Below are 14,007 nucleotides of genomic sequence, written 5' to 3'. Positions count from 1 at the left end.
TTTGTAAGTTTTGTTATTTTGGTTTTGTTAGTTTCACTTAAATAAATATGTTGAACTATACTCACGCTGCGCCTTGGTCCGCTCATTTCCAAGATCGTGACACTTTGTCACTTCCAAAACAAAAACTCACACTCATTCTTATATTTAATGAATGTATCATATGTTTGGCAGGCTTACAATGATGGCAAAAAAACATTTGAGAGTGGGCTGACCCTGGTGCTAGAGGGGGTACGCAGCTGGAGTTTGAATGTTTGAAGGGGTACGGGACTATAAGAAGTTTGGGAACCACTGATTTAGCGGATTTTAGAAGCACTTAAAATAAGGGCTMTGTTTCATGTAGGCTTACCCTGCTGTTACATTTTGATAACCGTGTAAATCTCTCTTGGACAAGGTGACTTTTATCAATATATTCGGCTCTTTTAGCTAGTTAAAGCCTCTAAATGGCTAGATTGATAGATAGAATCTGTATTTTGTTTTAACACTAATATTTAGCTAGCTTTCCAGTTAGCTAGCTAGCTAAATACTGTAAGTAGCTCTGTCTTGTTGATGATTTTGCATGCATCTCTCATAATAGGTAAAGGTTGTCAGATAAAACAATGGAAAATGTAGCCAGCCATGCAACAGAACACTGGCGACACAAAGAACATATCATCATTTAGTTTTTCCTGAATGCATTTACCAGCACTATGAGGGACTATGTGTGGACTGAAGGCAAACCCCAATCACCTCCCCAGCATCTCAGATCCATGGAAGCCATCATGTTTGTTTGCTGTCATTTGGGGTGTAATCATTGCTCCAAACAGTTGCAAAAGTTCTGTTTTGCAACGAAAATMTGCATTTCTATTTGACAGATTCAGGTAGGTCATTCCCTGTTTGCTGAACCTGTCCAATAGAAACAATAGGAACGTTTAGCAAATGTTTAGGGTAATGATGACGCTACTAGTGACGGTACATACAGATACACAACTGTCACATTCCTCTCGGGTACAGTATGTTCACAAGCAGGTAGGATACATGTTGAACAGATGCAGGAACCCTGTCTCTGTGTGTAACTCAGGATAACTGTTGGCTGCATCCTAACGTGGACCAAAAGAACAGCGATAAGGATCTCCATGGCGATGCATGTGACAACTGTTTGACATCGGGGAACCCTGACCAACGGGACATGGACGGGCTAGGATACGACTGTGACGATGACATGGATGGAGACGGTGTGTCTGTGCTTTGACTGGCCTTCCCCAGGCTTTGGTCAAACAGACATCAATTCAACGTCTATTTCACATTTCTTTTCAACGTAATTTTGTTGAAATGACATGGAAACCATGTTGATTCAACCAGTATGTGCCCAGTGGGTAGAGAGTTGTACCACAGCTAGTGATTTATTTTATTAAGTGACTGTAGAAGTACTTCTTCTCACTAAGATGTATTTATCCATGACGTTAAGATCTATTTTCCCAAACCACAGTCTGAGYTCAGTCTAGTTGTCTGGTTTAAAACCGCATGTCCCCTGTCTTTAGCCCTTCCAGACTTTATCATTGCTTCAACAGAGCAGAGTCATATCTAGAATCCATTCACATCCTCTCAGTCTGTTTCAGTCTGTCTTCCATCCAAGTCTTCTACCTGTTAGTTCATCTTTACAGGGAAACAGGTGCTGGGGTAGGGGTCAGCCTCATGAAGTTCAAAACACTAGTAAAAACACTTTTCTTTTATAAAGAGCTCTGATTCTGAATGATGTGCTCTTTTGTGTGTGTGTGTGTGTGTGTGTGTGTGTGTGTGTGTGTGTGTGTGTGTGTGTGCTTGCATGCGCATATCCAGTTTGAGTTTGATGTTTGCTGTCTGTGCACTGTGGCAGGCCTCCGACATCTTGATCGTTTGGTTATGTCTTCCCCTCTAACCCTGGATCGCTAAGTGCTTGGTCATGTCTGTCTCCTCTGAAAACATTTTTCTATTCCATTATAATCCCTGCCAGCAGCTGAGAGCCAGTGGAAARTATTCACCTCTGCCTTAAACAAACCCTACCATCTGGGGACCGAAGAAACAAACAATTTTACCTGTGTATGTGTTTTTGTGGTCAGGCGTGAAGAACATTCTGGATAACTGCCAGCYTGTGCCCAACCCAGACCAGAGGGACCGAGACAACGACGGGGTGGGAGACCCCTGTGACATCTGTCCTGACATGGTCAACCCCAACCAGGTAACCGTAAAAACAACCACAACACAACTATAGCACATCACAACCACAACAAAACCCCTATAGAACCATAACTCAATTTCAACCGAAACACAACCACAACAAAACCCCTATAGAACCATAACTCCATTTCAACCGAAACACAACCACAACAAAACCACTACAGAACCAACAACTTCAACCATAACCATAGCACCACCCTAACCCCAAACTGACTGAAACTCTACTCAGACTGAAACTACTCAGACTGAAATGCTAGTGTAGCCAGCAGCAGGGTAGCATGCCTCATGAGGATATTGAATAATATCCCTCTTATTTCTTCTCCCACAGTCAAATGTTGATGATGATCTTGTATGAGACACGTGTGACACCAACATAGACAGGTAGAGCCTTCTATAAACACGTCCACACCTATAGAAGAGTTKCTGAGTTGACTTCGCTCTCCCCTCTTCTCTGTCTGTGATGGGGACGGTCACCAGAACACTAAGGACAACTGTCCTACAGTCATCAACTCCTCCCAGCTGGACACAGATAAGGATGGACAGGGAGACAAGTGTGACAATGACAACGACGGTATCCTGGACGAGGCAGGCAACTGTAGACTGGAGGTCAACTCTGACCAGACAGATGAGGACAGTCAGTCACTCCACTAGTTTCATTCCTTACTGTGGGTGGGCTCTCTCAAGTAGATCCTCACTCTGTGGGTGGGCTCTCTCAAGTAGTTCCTCACTCTATGGGTGTGCTCTCTCAAGTAGTTCCTCACTCTGTGGGTGTGCCATACCAAGAACCCACTGGCTAATCTCAGTGTGACTGTGTGTGTATTCCAGATGACAACATGGGTGACGTGTGTGCAGGGGACTTGGACCAGGATAAGGGGATTAGACAACTGTCTAGAGGATAGTCCAGTACTACCGTCACAGGATAGACAACTGTCCAGAGAATGCTGAGGTCACCCTGACCGACTTCAGAGCCTATCAGACGGCACTACTGGACCCTGAAGGCGACGCCCAGATTGACCCCAACATGGGTGGTCCTCAACCAGGTGACCTCATCACCTTTTACATTCTGAAATCTCAGTCATCTAGCAGACACTGAGGAACATTGACAGTGCTAGAGTCAGAGAGTGCAAAAATATAAGTAAACGAGTTTGATCCTTAATTGAGTTCTTTGATTAAGTTTGGCCAATGATGTATAGTAGTTGAGTATTCTGTACAATGTCTTCTGTAGTATCATAACTCTCTCTCTCTCGCGTTCTCCCCAGGTTATGGGGATAGTCAGATTATGAACTCTGACCCTGGCCTTGCTGTAGGTAAGACAACTCTCATTCTCCATTTGACAGCCACCCTCTCTGTGCCACTTACGGTGTGTGTGTGTGGAGGCCCCACATCGTTCAGTGTGTATATGTAATAAGCCTGTGTGTGTGTGTGTGTGTGGTGTGTGTGTGTGTGTGTGTGGTGTGTGTGTGTGTGTGTGTGTGTGTGTGTGTGTGTGTGTGTGTGTGTGTGTTGTGTGTGTGTTACAGTAGGCTACACAGCTTCAGTGGGGTGGACTTTGAGGGGACTTTCCATGTGAACGCGGTGACTGATGTTACTACGCAGGCTTGATCTTCGGCTACCAGGACTCCTCCTCTTTCTACGTGGTCATGTGGAAACAGACTGAACAGACCTACTGGCAGGCTGTACCCTTCAGAGCTGTGTGGCTGAGCATGGCATTCAGCTCAAGTGTGTGTGTGTGTGGTGTGTGTGTGTGTGTGTGTGTGTGTGTGTGTGTGTTCTTCCATGTTTTTACAAAGTCATCTATCACAGAATGCTTAAAACAAACCCAACCCTGCTCTATCATTTTTTTAGGACTTCCTTTCACACCTTCTCCTTTTTCTCTCCCTCTCCCTCTTCCAGGTAGTGAAGTCTAAGACGGTTCCAGGGGAGTATCTCAGGAACTCCCTGTGACACACAGGAGACACCAACGACCAGGTACACCTGCTGTGGAAGGACAAGAGGAACGTGGGCTGGAAGGACAAGGTGTTCTACCGCTGGTACCTACAGCACAGACCACAGGTTGGATACATCAGGTGAGACACACACAACCCCCCACCCAACAAACAACCACGCGCACAAACACACCCATTCTGAACCCTGTGTGTGTTGTGTTCAGGTCACGTTTCTAAGAGGGTTCTAACCTGGTAGCATACTCCAGTGTGAAGATAGACACCAGTTTGTGAGGAGGGAGATTGGCCGTCTTCTTTTTCTCCCAGGAAAACATAATCTGGTTCAACCTCAAGTACTGCTGCAACAGTGAGTGACAGTTTACTCAGCCAACCAGCAGACAGATAGAGAATAGCCCTGGTCACAGCACTCTGATAGGACAGAAGCTGTCTAAGATTGTCACTGCCTCAGTGTGTTTAAGTCAACACCTCTCTGTTGTGTTTGTCCCTCTACAGACACCATACCTGAAGACTACCAGGAGAACAGTGCACAGAACACTGAATAAACCCACCCGGGAGGGGAGGGGGGAGAAAGATGGGGAAAGGGGGGGTTGAGAGGAAAAACAGAGGAGAATGGGACAGAGAAGAGAGGAGAGAAAGAGATGGAGAGGAAAAGGGAAAAAGAGGAGAGAGGAGATGAGAGGAGACTAAGCAGCATGGTGCATTTCAGTGGGCATTATTAGAGGAGTGAAGGGGAGGATTTTCACAAGCAAACATAAAAGCATTATTATTACTGCTAGACTTGTGCCTGGGGTGAGGACTGAGGTCTACTCATCAGGGCAACAGACTTCCAGACATGACTTGTTATGTGTTGACGTGCTCTGCAGTCTGTACATACTGTACTATTAGAATAGGTTCAACTAGAAGATTGATGATTGTAGTATTGTTGTAAACCTGTATGTGTGTTATCTGGGGAGTGTTGGTGTATCTAGGGGTTAAAACTGTAGTTAGGGTCTCCTCTATTATGGAGGTAACAGATTGTTGAACAACAATATATTCCGCTCGTCTTTTAGTTAATCTATTAATAAACATTCTGAGCATTTGGTAAAATACCGTCTCTGGGTCTTTTGTTTGGTGTGTAACTAAATGGAATAGATTGCTAGTTCTTATTAAGTAGATTGCAGTGTGATTTCTTCCCCAAGGCACTGTATTTCAAGCTGAGGCTATAAGTGATTAGCTTTACACAAACACACAGACACAAAATCACAGGCTGTTCATGTTTTATTTTTTGTTTAGGACAAACTCTAACTGTGTACAGAGAATTAGGGCTCTATTCAGTCTGTATCGCTGAAGAGTTGCAGATTGGGTGATAGAAATGTAAAGGTCATTTCCAATGGAGCCGACATATACAGCGTTTACTGTGAATGCAGTGAATGCTAACGTGGGAACATTGCCTTTAAATGTCAATCACGCTGTAATGCTGAACATCTGCAAAACGGATTGAATAGAGGCCTTAGTGTGAGCAGAGTGTGTTTGGAGACACATGCACGCACACACATACACACACACAAAATGTTCTGCACAGACCAAAACTCACTAACGCAAGTGCTCCTGTTAAATGAAACAAACACACTCACACTCCTGTGTACACACCTAGTGGTCATCTTAACAATGGAGAACAGAAAGGGACATCAACATATCAGGTATGGCAGCATACAGCCTAATCAGACTATTTTGATCCTAACGGTTTAACATGACCTTGACCTGATGGTGTAGAGCTGAGCTGTYGAACACCATGTCACGTCTATCTGGCTCCGTGGACAAACAACAACTTGTCTGAAATGACATGTGGACACAATCTGCTAATATCAAACATGTACAGGAACTGATTAGTAAACACATTTTACACCAGGCGTTCCAACTCACTAGGCGTCAATTCKGCATCATACAGTCAATTCAAGTGAAATTATATTTCACAAATCTATTTTTTAAACTGAAAATCTATGGCAACTTTTAATTGTTGAATTGAAATTCATATTCACTCCATGACATTACTAAATGGATAATGGATGGATCCCAACCCTATTGTTGACATCCGACCCTTCCAGATGGGTTTAACCCCTTCAGGACAATGGCTGAGGTGAAGAAACTAAAGTCACAGTGGGTACTTGATTATGGCATAAATATGCATGAACAAACTCATCAAACTGCTGGCTCATAGGGTTATGTGATTATTCTATTCAGCAATCTGAAATTGAYGGAGAAAGACTCAATCTTAAATAGAAAAATGTTTCAGTTGTTTTTCTTCAACAAATATCATTATATTAAAACAAAGTGTACATATATATAATATTAGTATCAAAAGGGTTATATACTGTAGGGTTGTAAGTATGACAACAGAATCATTTGGATTTCTGGAGAAAGTTTTTTTGCTCCCTGTCAGTCAAGTCTTGATCTGGGTTTGTTCAGTCAGTAACATCAACAACCAGTGTTAAGTAACCTACACTACACACTAAGGTCCCGGTCTGTTTTGAACCCTATCCCCTTATGTGTTCACAGTCCTGAAAAAGTCTCTGAAAGTGACCCTTCATCAGAGAGCACACCAAGCAGAGAGCATACTAAGCAGAGAGCATACTAAGGATCAGAGGTGTGTGGTAGTTCTAGAGGTTACTCTTGTGAAGAACTTTAGKGTGTCAATTCTTTGTTTCTGAGATCTACCTTTGGCAAATGTTTGAAATCAAACTGTTGATCTTCCCTCCATGATTGCCGCTCCGCCTCCCTCCCTTCATTAGTAGTGACTCTGGTCCCAGGGCAGTCCTCTACCAGCCAGGCAGCACTCTGCTAGTCACACAGGCTTATTTGGAAAACACAACACTACAAAAAAGTGTTGTGTACAAATGTTGTCTCAAAAGGAGGGCGGACACAATCCATCATATCTACTCCTAATTAAAATGATTCACATGACCATGTGAAGAATCAAATCAAATCAAAACATTGATTCATTGCATAGAAAACTTCTTCTACAAAAGGGCGCAATAACAAGCAAGCAAGACACTTCCAGCTTATATGTGAGCCTGAGAAATGGAACTTCTCTTTATGGGAATAACAGAACAATATGGAGGTCTGGGTCCATCATGGGAAAACAGAGATGCTTCGCACACATAAAAATCACAAATGTAAGCAAACATGTAAAAGGGTTTAATTGACATTGGTGCTCAAAGGTGCTGGGCATCCCATAACAAAATCAGGGCACCACTATGATCATGTGGTCCCACATAAATTACTGTATGTACATTGGTCCAGCCCATTGTTTTAGGCACCCTGAAGAGTCCGTTTATGATTTTAACCCTGCATGTAACAGAAAACTCCATGTATCAAAGGTAGTAAACAAATAAAAAGACAGCAACTGCCTTCAAGGAAGCAATAGCTTAACCATGCAAAGTTTGACCACTTTGCATGGTCAAGGTAGGAAAATGTAGGGAAAAAAACAACAACAAAAAACAACTAAAAACAACACAAAAACCCCATGTAGAAAGCTGTAGGTAGTGTTGGGCTGTGTTTCAGTGTGTGTGTGTGTGTGTGTTAGGCCTCAAAGCGTTTGGGGCAGACCATGGGCGCGACCAGGGTACAGATGTAGAGGATGAGACAGACCCAGCACGACGCCATCTTGATCCAGAACACCGACCAGCTGCCATCCAGCAGCTTATCTCTCTTATGGTTGTCATAGCTACAGGAAAACAAACATATCACACTCTTAGTGTTATGCTGAATTTAAATTAATTAAATAACTACAGAGACACAAGCTAGTTAAAGTTTCCCTAGTAACTCTTCCACTTACTGGAACCTAGTGTAAAGTGTTTCCCCAGTAACTCTCTACTAACTGGAACCAAGTTAAAGTTTCCCCAGTAACTCTATTACTTACTGGAACCTAGTTAAAGTTCCCCAGTAACTATTCTACTTACTGGAACCTAGTTAAAGTTTCCCAGTAACTCTTGCTACTAACTGGAACCTAGTTAAAGTTTCCACAGTAACTATTCTACTTACTGGAACCAGTGTAAAGTGTCCACAGTAACTCTATTACTTACTGGAACCTAGTTAAAGTTTCCCCAGTAACTATTCTACTTACTGGAACCTAGTTAAAGTTTCCCCAGTAACTCTGCTACTAACTGGAACCTAGTTAAAGTTTCCACAGTAACTATTCTACTTACTGGAACCTAGTGTAAAGTGTCCACAGTAACTCTATTACTTACTGGAACCTAGGTTAAAGTTTCCCCAGTAACTATTCTACTTACTGGAACCTAGTTAAAGTTCCCCAGTAACTCTGCTACTAACTGGAACCAGTTAAATTTCCACAGTAACTATTCTACTTACTGGAACCTAGTGTAAAGTGTCCACAGTAACTCTATTACTTACTGAACCTAGTTTAAAGTTTCCCAGTAACTCTGCTACTAACTAGAACCTAGTTAAGTTCCACAGTAACTATTCTACTTACTGGAATCTAGTGTAAAGTTTCCACAGCAACTCTATTACTTACTGGAACATAGTGTAAAGTTTCCACAGTAACTCTCCTACTAACTGGAACATAGTGTAAAGTTGCCCCAGTAACTATATTACTTACTGGAACCTAGTGTAAAGCTTTCACAGTAACTCTCCTACTAACTGGAACCTAGTGTAAAGTTTCCCCAGTAACTCTTCTACTTACTGGAACCTAGTGTAAAGTTTCCACAGTAACTCTCTACTAACTGGAACTTAGTGTAAAGTTTCCACAGTAACTCTCCTACTTACTGGAACCTAGTTGAACGTTCCCCAGTAACTCTCCTACTAACTGGAACCTAGTGTAAAGTTTCCACGGTAACTATCTATTACTTACTGGAACCTAGTGTAATGTTTCCCCAGTAACTCTATTACTTACTGGAACCTAGTGTAAGTTTCCCCAGTAACTCTCCTACTTACTGGAACCTAGTGTAAAGTTTCCCAGTAACTCTATTCTTACTGGAACCTAGTGTAATGTTTCCCCAGTAACTCTATTACTTACTGGAACCTAGTGTAAAGTTTACCCAGTAACACTATTACTCACTGGAACCTAGTGTAAAGTTTCCCCAGTAACGCTATTACTTACTGGAACCTAGTGTAACGTTTCCCCAGTAACTCTATACTTACTGGAACCTAGTGTTAAAGTTCTCCCAGTAACTATATTACTTACTGGAACCTAGTGTAAAGTTTCCCCAGTATCTCTCCTACTTACTGGAACCTAGTGTAAAGTTTCCCCAGTAACTCTATTACTTACTGGAACCTAGTGTAAAGTTTCCCCAGTAACACTATTACTTACTGGAACCTAGTGTAAAGTTTCTCCAGTAACTATATTACTTACTGGAACCTCGTGTAAAGTTTCCCCAGTAACTCTCCTACTTACTGGAACCTAGTGTAAAGTTTCCCCAGTAACTCTATTACTTACTGGAACCTAGTGTAATGTTCCCCAGTAACTCTATTACTTACTGGAACCTAGTGTAAAGTTTCCACAGTAACTCTATTACTTACTGGAACCTAGTGTAATGTTTCCCCAGTAACTCTATTACTTACTGGAACCTAGTGTAAAGTTTCCCAGTTATCTTCCTACTTACTGGAACCTAGTGTAAAGTTTCCCCAGAACATATTACTTACTGGAACCTAGTGTAAAGTTTCCCAGTAACACTATTACTTACTGGAACCTAGTGTAAAGTTTCTCCAGTAACTATATTACTTACTGGAACCTAGTGTAAAGTTTCCCCAGTAACTCTATTACTTACTGGAACCTAGTGTAAAGTTTCCCCAGTAACTCTATTACTTACTGGAACCTAGTGTAAAGTTTCCCCAGTAACGCTATTACTTACTGGAAACTAGTGTAAAGTTTCCCCAGTAACTCTATTACTTACTGGAACCTAGTGTAAAGTTTCCCAGTAACTCTCTACTTACTGGAACCTAGTGTAAAGTTTCCCCAGTAACTCTATTACTTACTGGAACCTAGTGTAAAGTTTCCCCAGTAACTCTATTTTCTACGGAACCTAGTGTAACGTTTCCCCAGTAACTCTATTACTTACTGGAACCTAGTGTAACGTTTCCCCAGTAACTCTATTACTTACTGGAAACCTAGTGTAACGTTTCCCCAGTAACTCTATTACTTACTGGAACCTAGTGTAACGGTTTCCCCAGAACTCTCCTACTTACTGGAACCTAGTTTAACGTTTCCCCAGTAACTCTATTACTTACTGAACCTAGTGTAACGTTTCCCCAGTAACTCTATTACACTGGAACCTAGTGTAACGTTTCCCCAGGTAACTCTATTACTTACTGGAACTAGTGTAACGTTTCCCCAGTAACTCTATTACTTACTGGAACCTAGTGTAAAGTTTCCCCAGTAACTCTATTACTTACTGGAACCAGTTGGTGACGGTCATCATGACATACAGTGAACCCAGGAAGAAGACAAAGTGGAAGTAGGTGTAGCTGTAGATGGTTCCCCCTCTCTCATCATACAGAACGTTTTGGCCTCCTCCAGTCTTCTCCTCATCATAGTCATCTGGACAACACAACCACAACATCACAGCAACATTATTACAACATTCCATCATAGTCACAACACAAAATCATCGCAGCAACATATACATAACACAACATGTATGATGCACAGAACATTTTCTACCCAATAACACTCTCACCATTTAATATTCCTGATATCTTTCCATTTTCCTGGTCTATGCTATATGTGTCTCCCTCCCCTTTGCCYGACAGGAAACTTCCTGAAAATCAGTAGGTTTCCTGAGAAGGGCTCCTGTTTTCTTAATCCATTGTAATGTTCTAAACTGTACATATGCTTATTTTAAATATGTTTTCTCTGTGTAATAAATTCCTAAATGAAATGACGTGCTGTTCTTTCCCTGGCTGCAGTGCTGCTATCTCCCACCAGAAGGCAGCTGTAGCCTTCTCTCAGGTCTACTGCTACCATCTGATTGGTCTAGGTCCACACCACCATAGTCCCCTCCTGGTAACACTGACATCATCTCTGGTTACTGACCAATGGTGTTCCTGCATCTTTACTGTTAGTATGTGTATGAGAGGACATACAGGAACACTGCCTCTTTCTGCTGGTGTTGAAGTAGGGAGATGATAGAAAGAGAACAGTGGGAGGGAGAGAGAATATGTGGGTATTTACCTGTGTCATCTCCAAAGCAGAAACAGCAGCGAGCTCTCTGAAGGAGAGAGGGGAGTTAGTACAACAGGAATGTACCAACCAATCAACTATACATCCCTATTTCACTAAACACACATGTACACACACACTAAGCTTGTGTGAGAGAGTAGGTCTTCTTACCTCAGTCTCAGGCATGCTGTTCCTACACACACGCAGTGCTGCAACGCTTCGTCTGGTGGTGGACGTCAAACTACACACACAAACACACACACACCAGTAAGCATTCTGTAGGACTGTGTATACCACTACATATGACTAATAAAACTTGAAACACACACAGGGATGACAGAAGACATTTTCCCAGTAATTTGTGGTTGAGAATAGCTCTTTTACAGAGACGACCACAGGAGATATGTCTGAGCTTAATGTGAAACACATGTGGACACGCACTACAGATCCAGCCAATCACACACACCCACTAAACAGCACCAGCCAATCAAAAACACTTTCACATCTGCTCAAGCCAATAAGACATGACCTCACTGCAGCTACAGATCTGTAACCTGGAAGCATTCTAATAGTCCAAAGAGCACAGCCCCTATCCCCTCTGCACTGATCTAAAAACACAGGATAGGTGACAGCAACACGTGTGTGTTGTTGGGAATTTTAGGTTGTTCAGGTGTAGAAATGCTGAATTCAAAAGATAAGGGGAACCACAGAGTTATTTTGAAGGTTTATCACAGACAGTGTGCACACAGGGGTAGACAGAAACATTCTCCAAAGACTCAAGGTCTAAGCTCTCATTATATCCCCAAGCTGGGATCAGGCGTCACAGAGGTTGAGCATCCTTATCTGTTTGTTCTCTCAGGCCCAGGTTCAGGCTCAGGGTCAGTACCAGGCCCAGGCCATAACATAACTGTGTGTGTCTTACCAGGAGTAGAGCACACAGCCGAACATGATGACAGTTCCCACTATTGATACAATCCTCTTGTCGCTCTCTGATCCAGAGTTGAAGGGGAACACACAAACTGTCGTATTCACCCCATTAACCTCCAACACTAAACAGAAACAGGGAGAGAGAGAGAGAAGGGGGGGGGGGAATGAGAGAAAACAGGAAAAAGAGGAGGATAATATTTATAAGTTTGTTAGTACTGGAGAGCTGCAAGGGCACATCGGGCCAGAACACAGTTTAAATGGAGGCATTTTAAGTGCAATTTAACAAAAAGCTCTAACGAAGGTCTTGAGGCCGATTCGTAAGTTTAATAAAGAAAAGTGATACAAGAGCAGTGTGCGGGTTTCTCTTTACTTTCATGTTATTCAATTGTTACTATGCACCTGCAAGAAAGATGTGCAAGTGCCTTTTGAATTTTAAGTGCAATTTAACAAAATGCAAACACATAAAACCTCTTAATAGGTCAATCAGATAGGCAATGAAACACTGGAGCTCTATGGCTGAGCCTCCAGTCTACTTACTCTCTTTGGGCTTGCTGGAGAAGGCTGAGAAGGTGAGGTACATGACATACACACTGATCACTCCTGGCTGGAGCAGGCCAGACTTAGGCTGGACTGGAGGGAGAACAGATAGACTGTTAAAGTGTGTGTGTGTGTGTGTGTGTGTCTGTGCGTGTGTTCCAGTGTGTGTTCCAGTGTTTGTATAGCCTATACTAACGTCTCTGTATGAAGGGCGATATAGCCAGCAGGGTGACTATGAGACAGAGGCTGCTGTTGACCCCCAGGAACACCTTGTTGAGCAGACAGGCCTGAGAGTGTGTGTAAAACAGAGCCATGAACACCACAGCTCCTACTGCCATACTGAACAGCACCAAGGTGACCATGGCCAGTGCTCCATACCACAGACGGTTGTCGTTCACACCTGAACTCCTATTGAGGGGGGAAGGATAGGAGGAAGAGAGAGATGGAGGGAAGGATAGGAGGAAGAGAGAGATGGAGGAAGAGAGAGATGGAGGGAAGGATAGGAGGAAGAGAGAGATGGGGGAAGGAAGGATAGGAGGGAAGAGAGAGATGGAGGGGAAGGATAGGAGGGAAGAGAGAATGGAGGGAAGGATTGGAGGAAGAGAGAGATGGAGGATGGAGGGAAGGATTGGAGGAAGAGAGAGATGGAGGAAGAGAGAGGATGGAGGGAAGGATAGGAGGAAGAGAGAGATGAGGGAAGAATGGAGGAAGAGAGAGTGGAGGAAAGGAATGGGAGGGAAGAGAGATGGGAGGGAAGGATAGGAGGAAGAGAGAGATGGAGGTAAAGGATAGAGGAGAGAGAGATGGAGGGAGGATGGGAGGAAAGACAGAGAGATGGAGGAAGAGAGAGATGGAGGGAAGGATGGGAGGAACAGAGAGATGGAGGGAAGGATAGGAGGAAGAGAGATATGGAGGAGGATGGGAGGAAAGGAGAGATGGAGGAGAGAGAGATGGAGGGAAGGATAGGAGAAGAGAGAGAGTGGAGGGAAGGATATGAGGAAGAGAGGATGGAGGGGAAGAATAGGAGGAAGGAGAAGAGATGGAGGGAAGGGATTGGAGGAAGAGAGAGGATGGAGGGAGGATGGAAGGAAGAGAGAGAGGAGGGAAGAAACAGGAGAGAAGAGAGGATGGAGGTGGATAGAAGGGAGGAAGAGAGAGATGGAGGAAGAGAGAGATGGAGGGAAGGATAGGAGGAGAGGAGAAGGATGGAAGGAAGAGAGGATGGGGGGAGGGAAGGATAGGAGGAAAAGAGAG

At 43.2% G+C, this 14,007-nt stretch overlaps 1 protein-coding gene and 1 pseudogene across 1 annotated transcript in view; one reads left to right on the top strand and one right to left on the bottom strand.

The window, feature by feature from the left end:
- Nucleotides 1-4,678, top strand: part of LOC111958169 (thrombospondin-4-B-like) — a 10,065-nt pseudogene extending 5,387 nt beyond the window's left edge.
- Nucleotides 4,679-7,289: 2,611 nt separating this feature from the next.
- Nucleotides 7,290-14,007, bottom strand: part of LOC111957810 (serine incorporator 5-like) — a 49,814-nt gene continuing 43,096 nt past the window's right edge. Inside the window, 7 exon segments of the mRNA XM_023978831.2 lie at nucleotides 7,290-7,839; nucleotides 10,524-10,668; nucleotides 11,302-11,338; nucleotides 11,461-11,530; nucleotides 12,212-12,338; nucleotides 12,754-12,846; nucleotides 12,950-13,161. Of these exon segments, the coding sequence (XP_023834599.1) occupies nucleotides 7,695-7,839; nucleotides 10,524-10,668; nucleotides 11,302-11,338; nucleotides 11,461-11,530; nucleotides 12,212-12,338; nucleotides 12,754-12,846; nucleotides 12,950-13,161 (829 nt within the window). The 3' untranslated portion in view covers nucleotides 7,290-7,694.

This window comes from Salvelinus sp. IW2-2015, linkage group LG33 (genome assembly GCF_002910315.2).
Source record: "Salvelinus sp. IW2-2015 linkage group LG33, ASM291031v2, whole genome shotgun sequence".
Taxonomy (NCBI): Eukaryota; Metazoa; Chordata; class Actinopteri; order Salmoniformes; family Salmonidae; genus Salvelinus; species Salvelinus sp. IW2-2015.
Note: the sequence above shows the minus strand (reverse complement) of the source record. Positions and strands in the feature narration are given on the sequence as shown.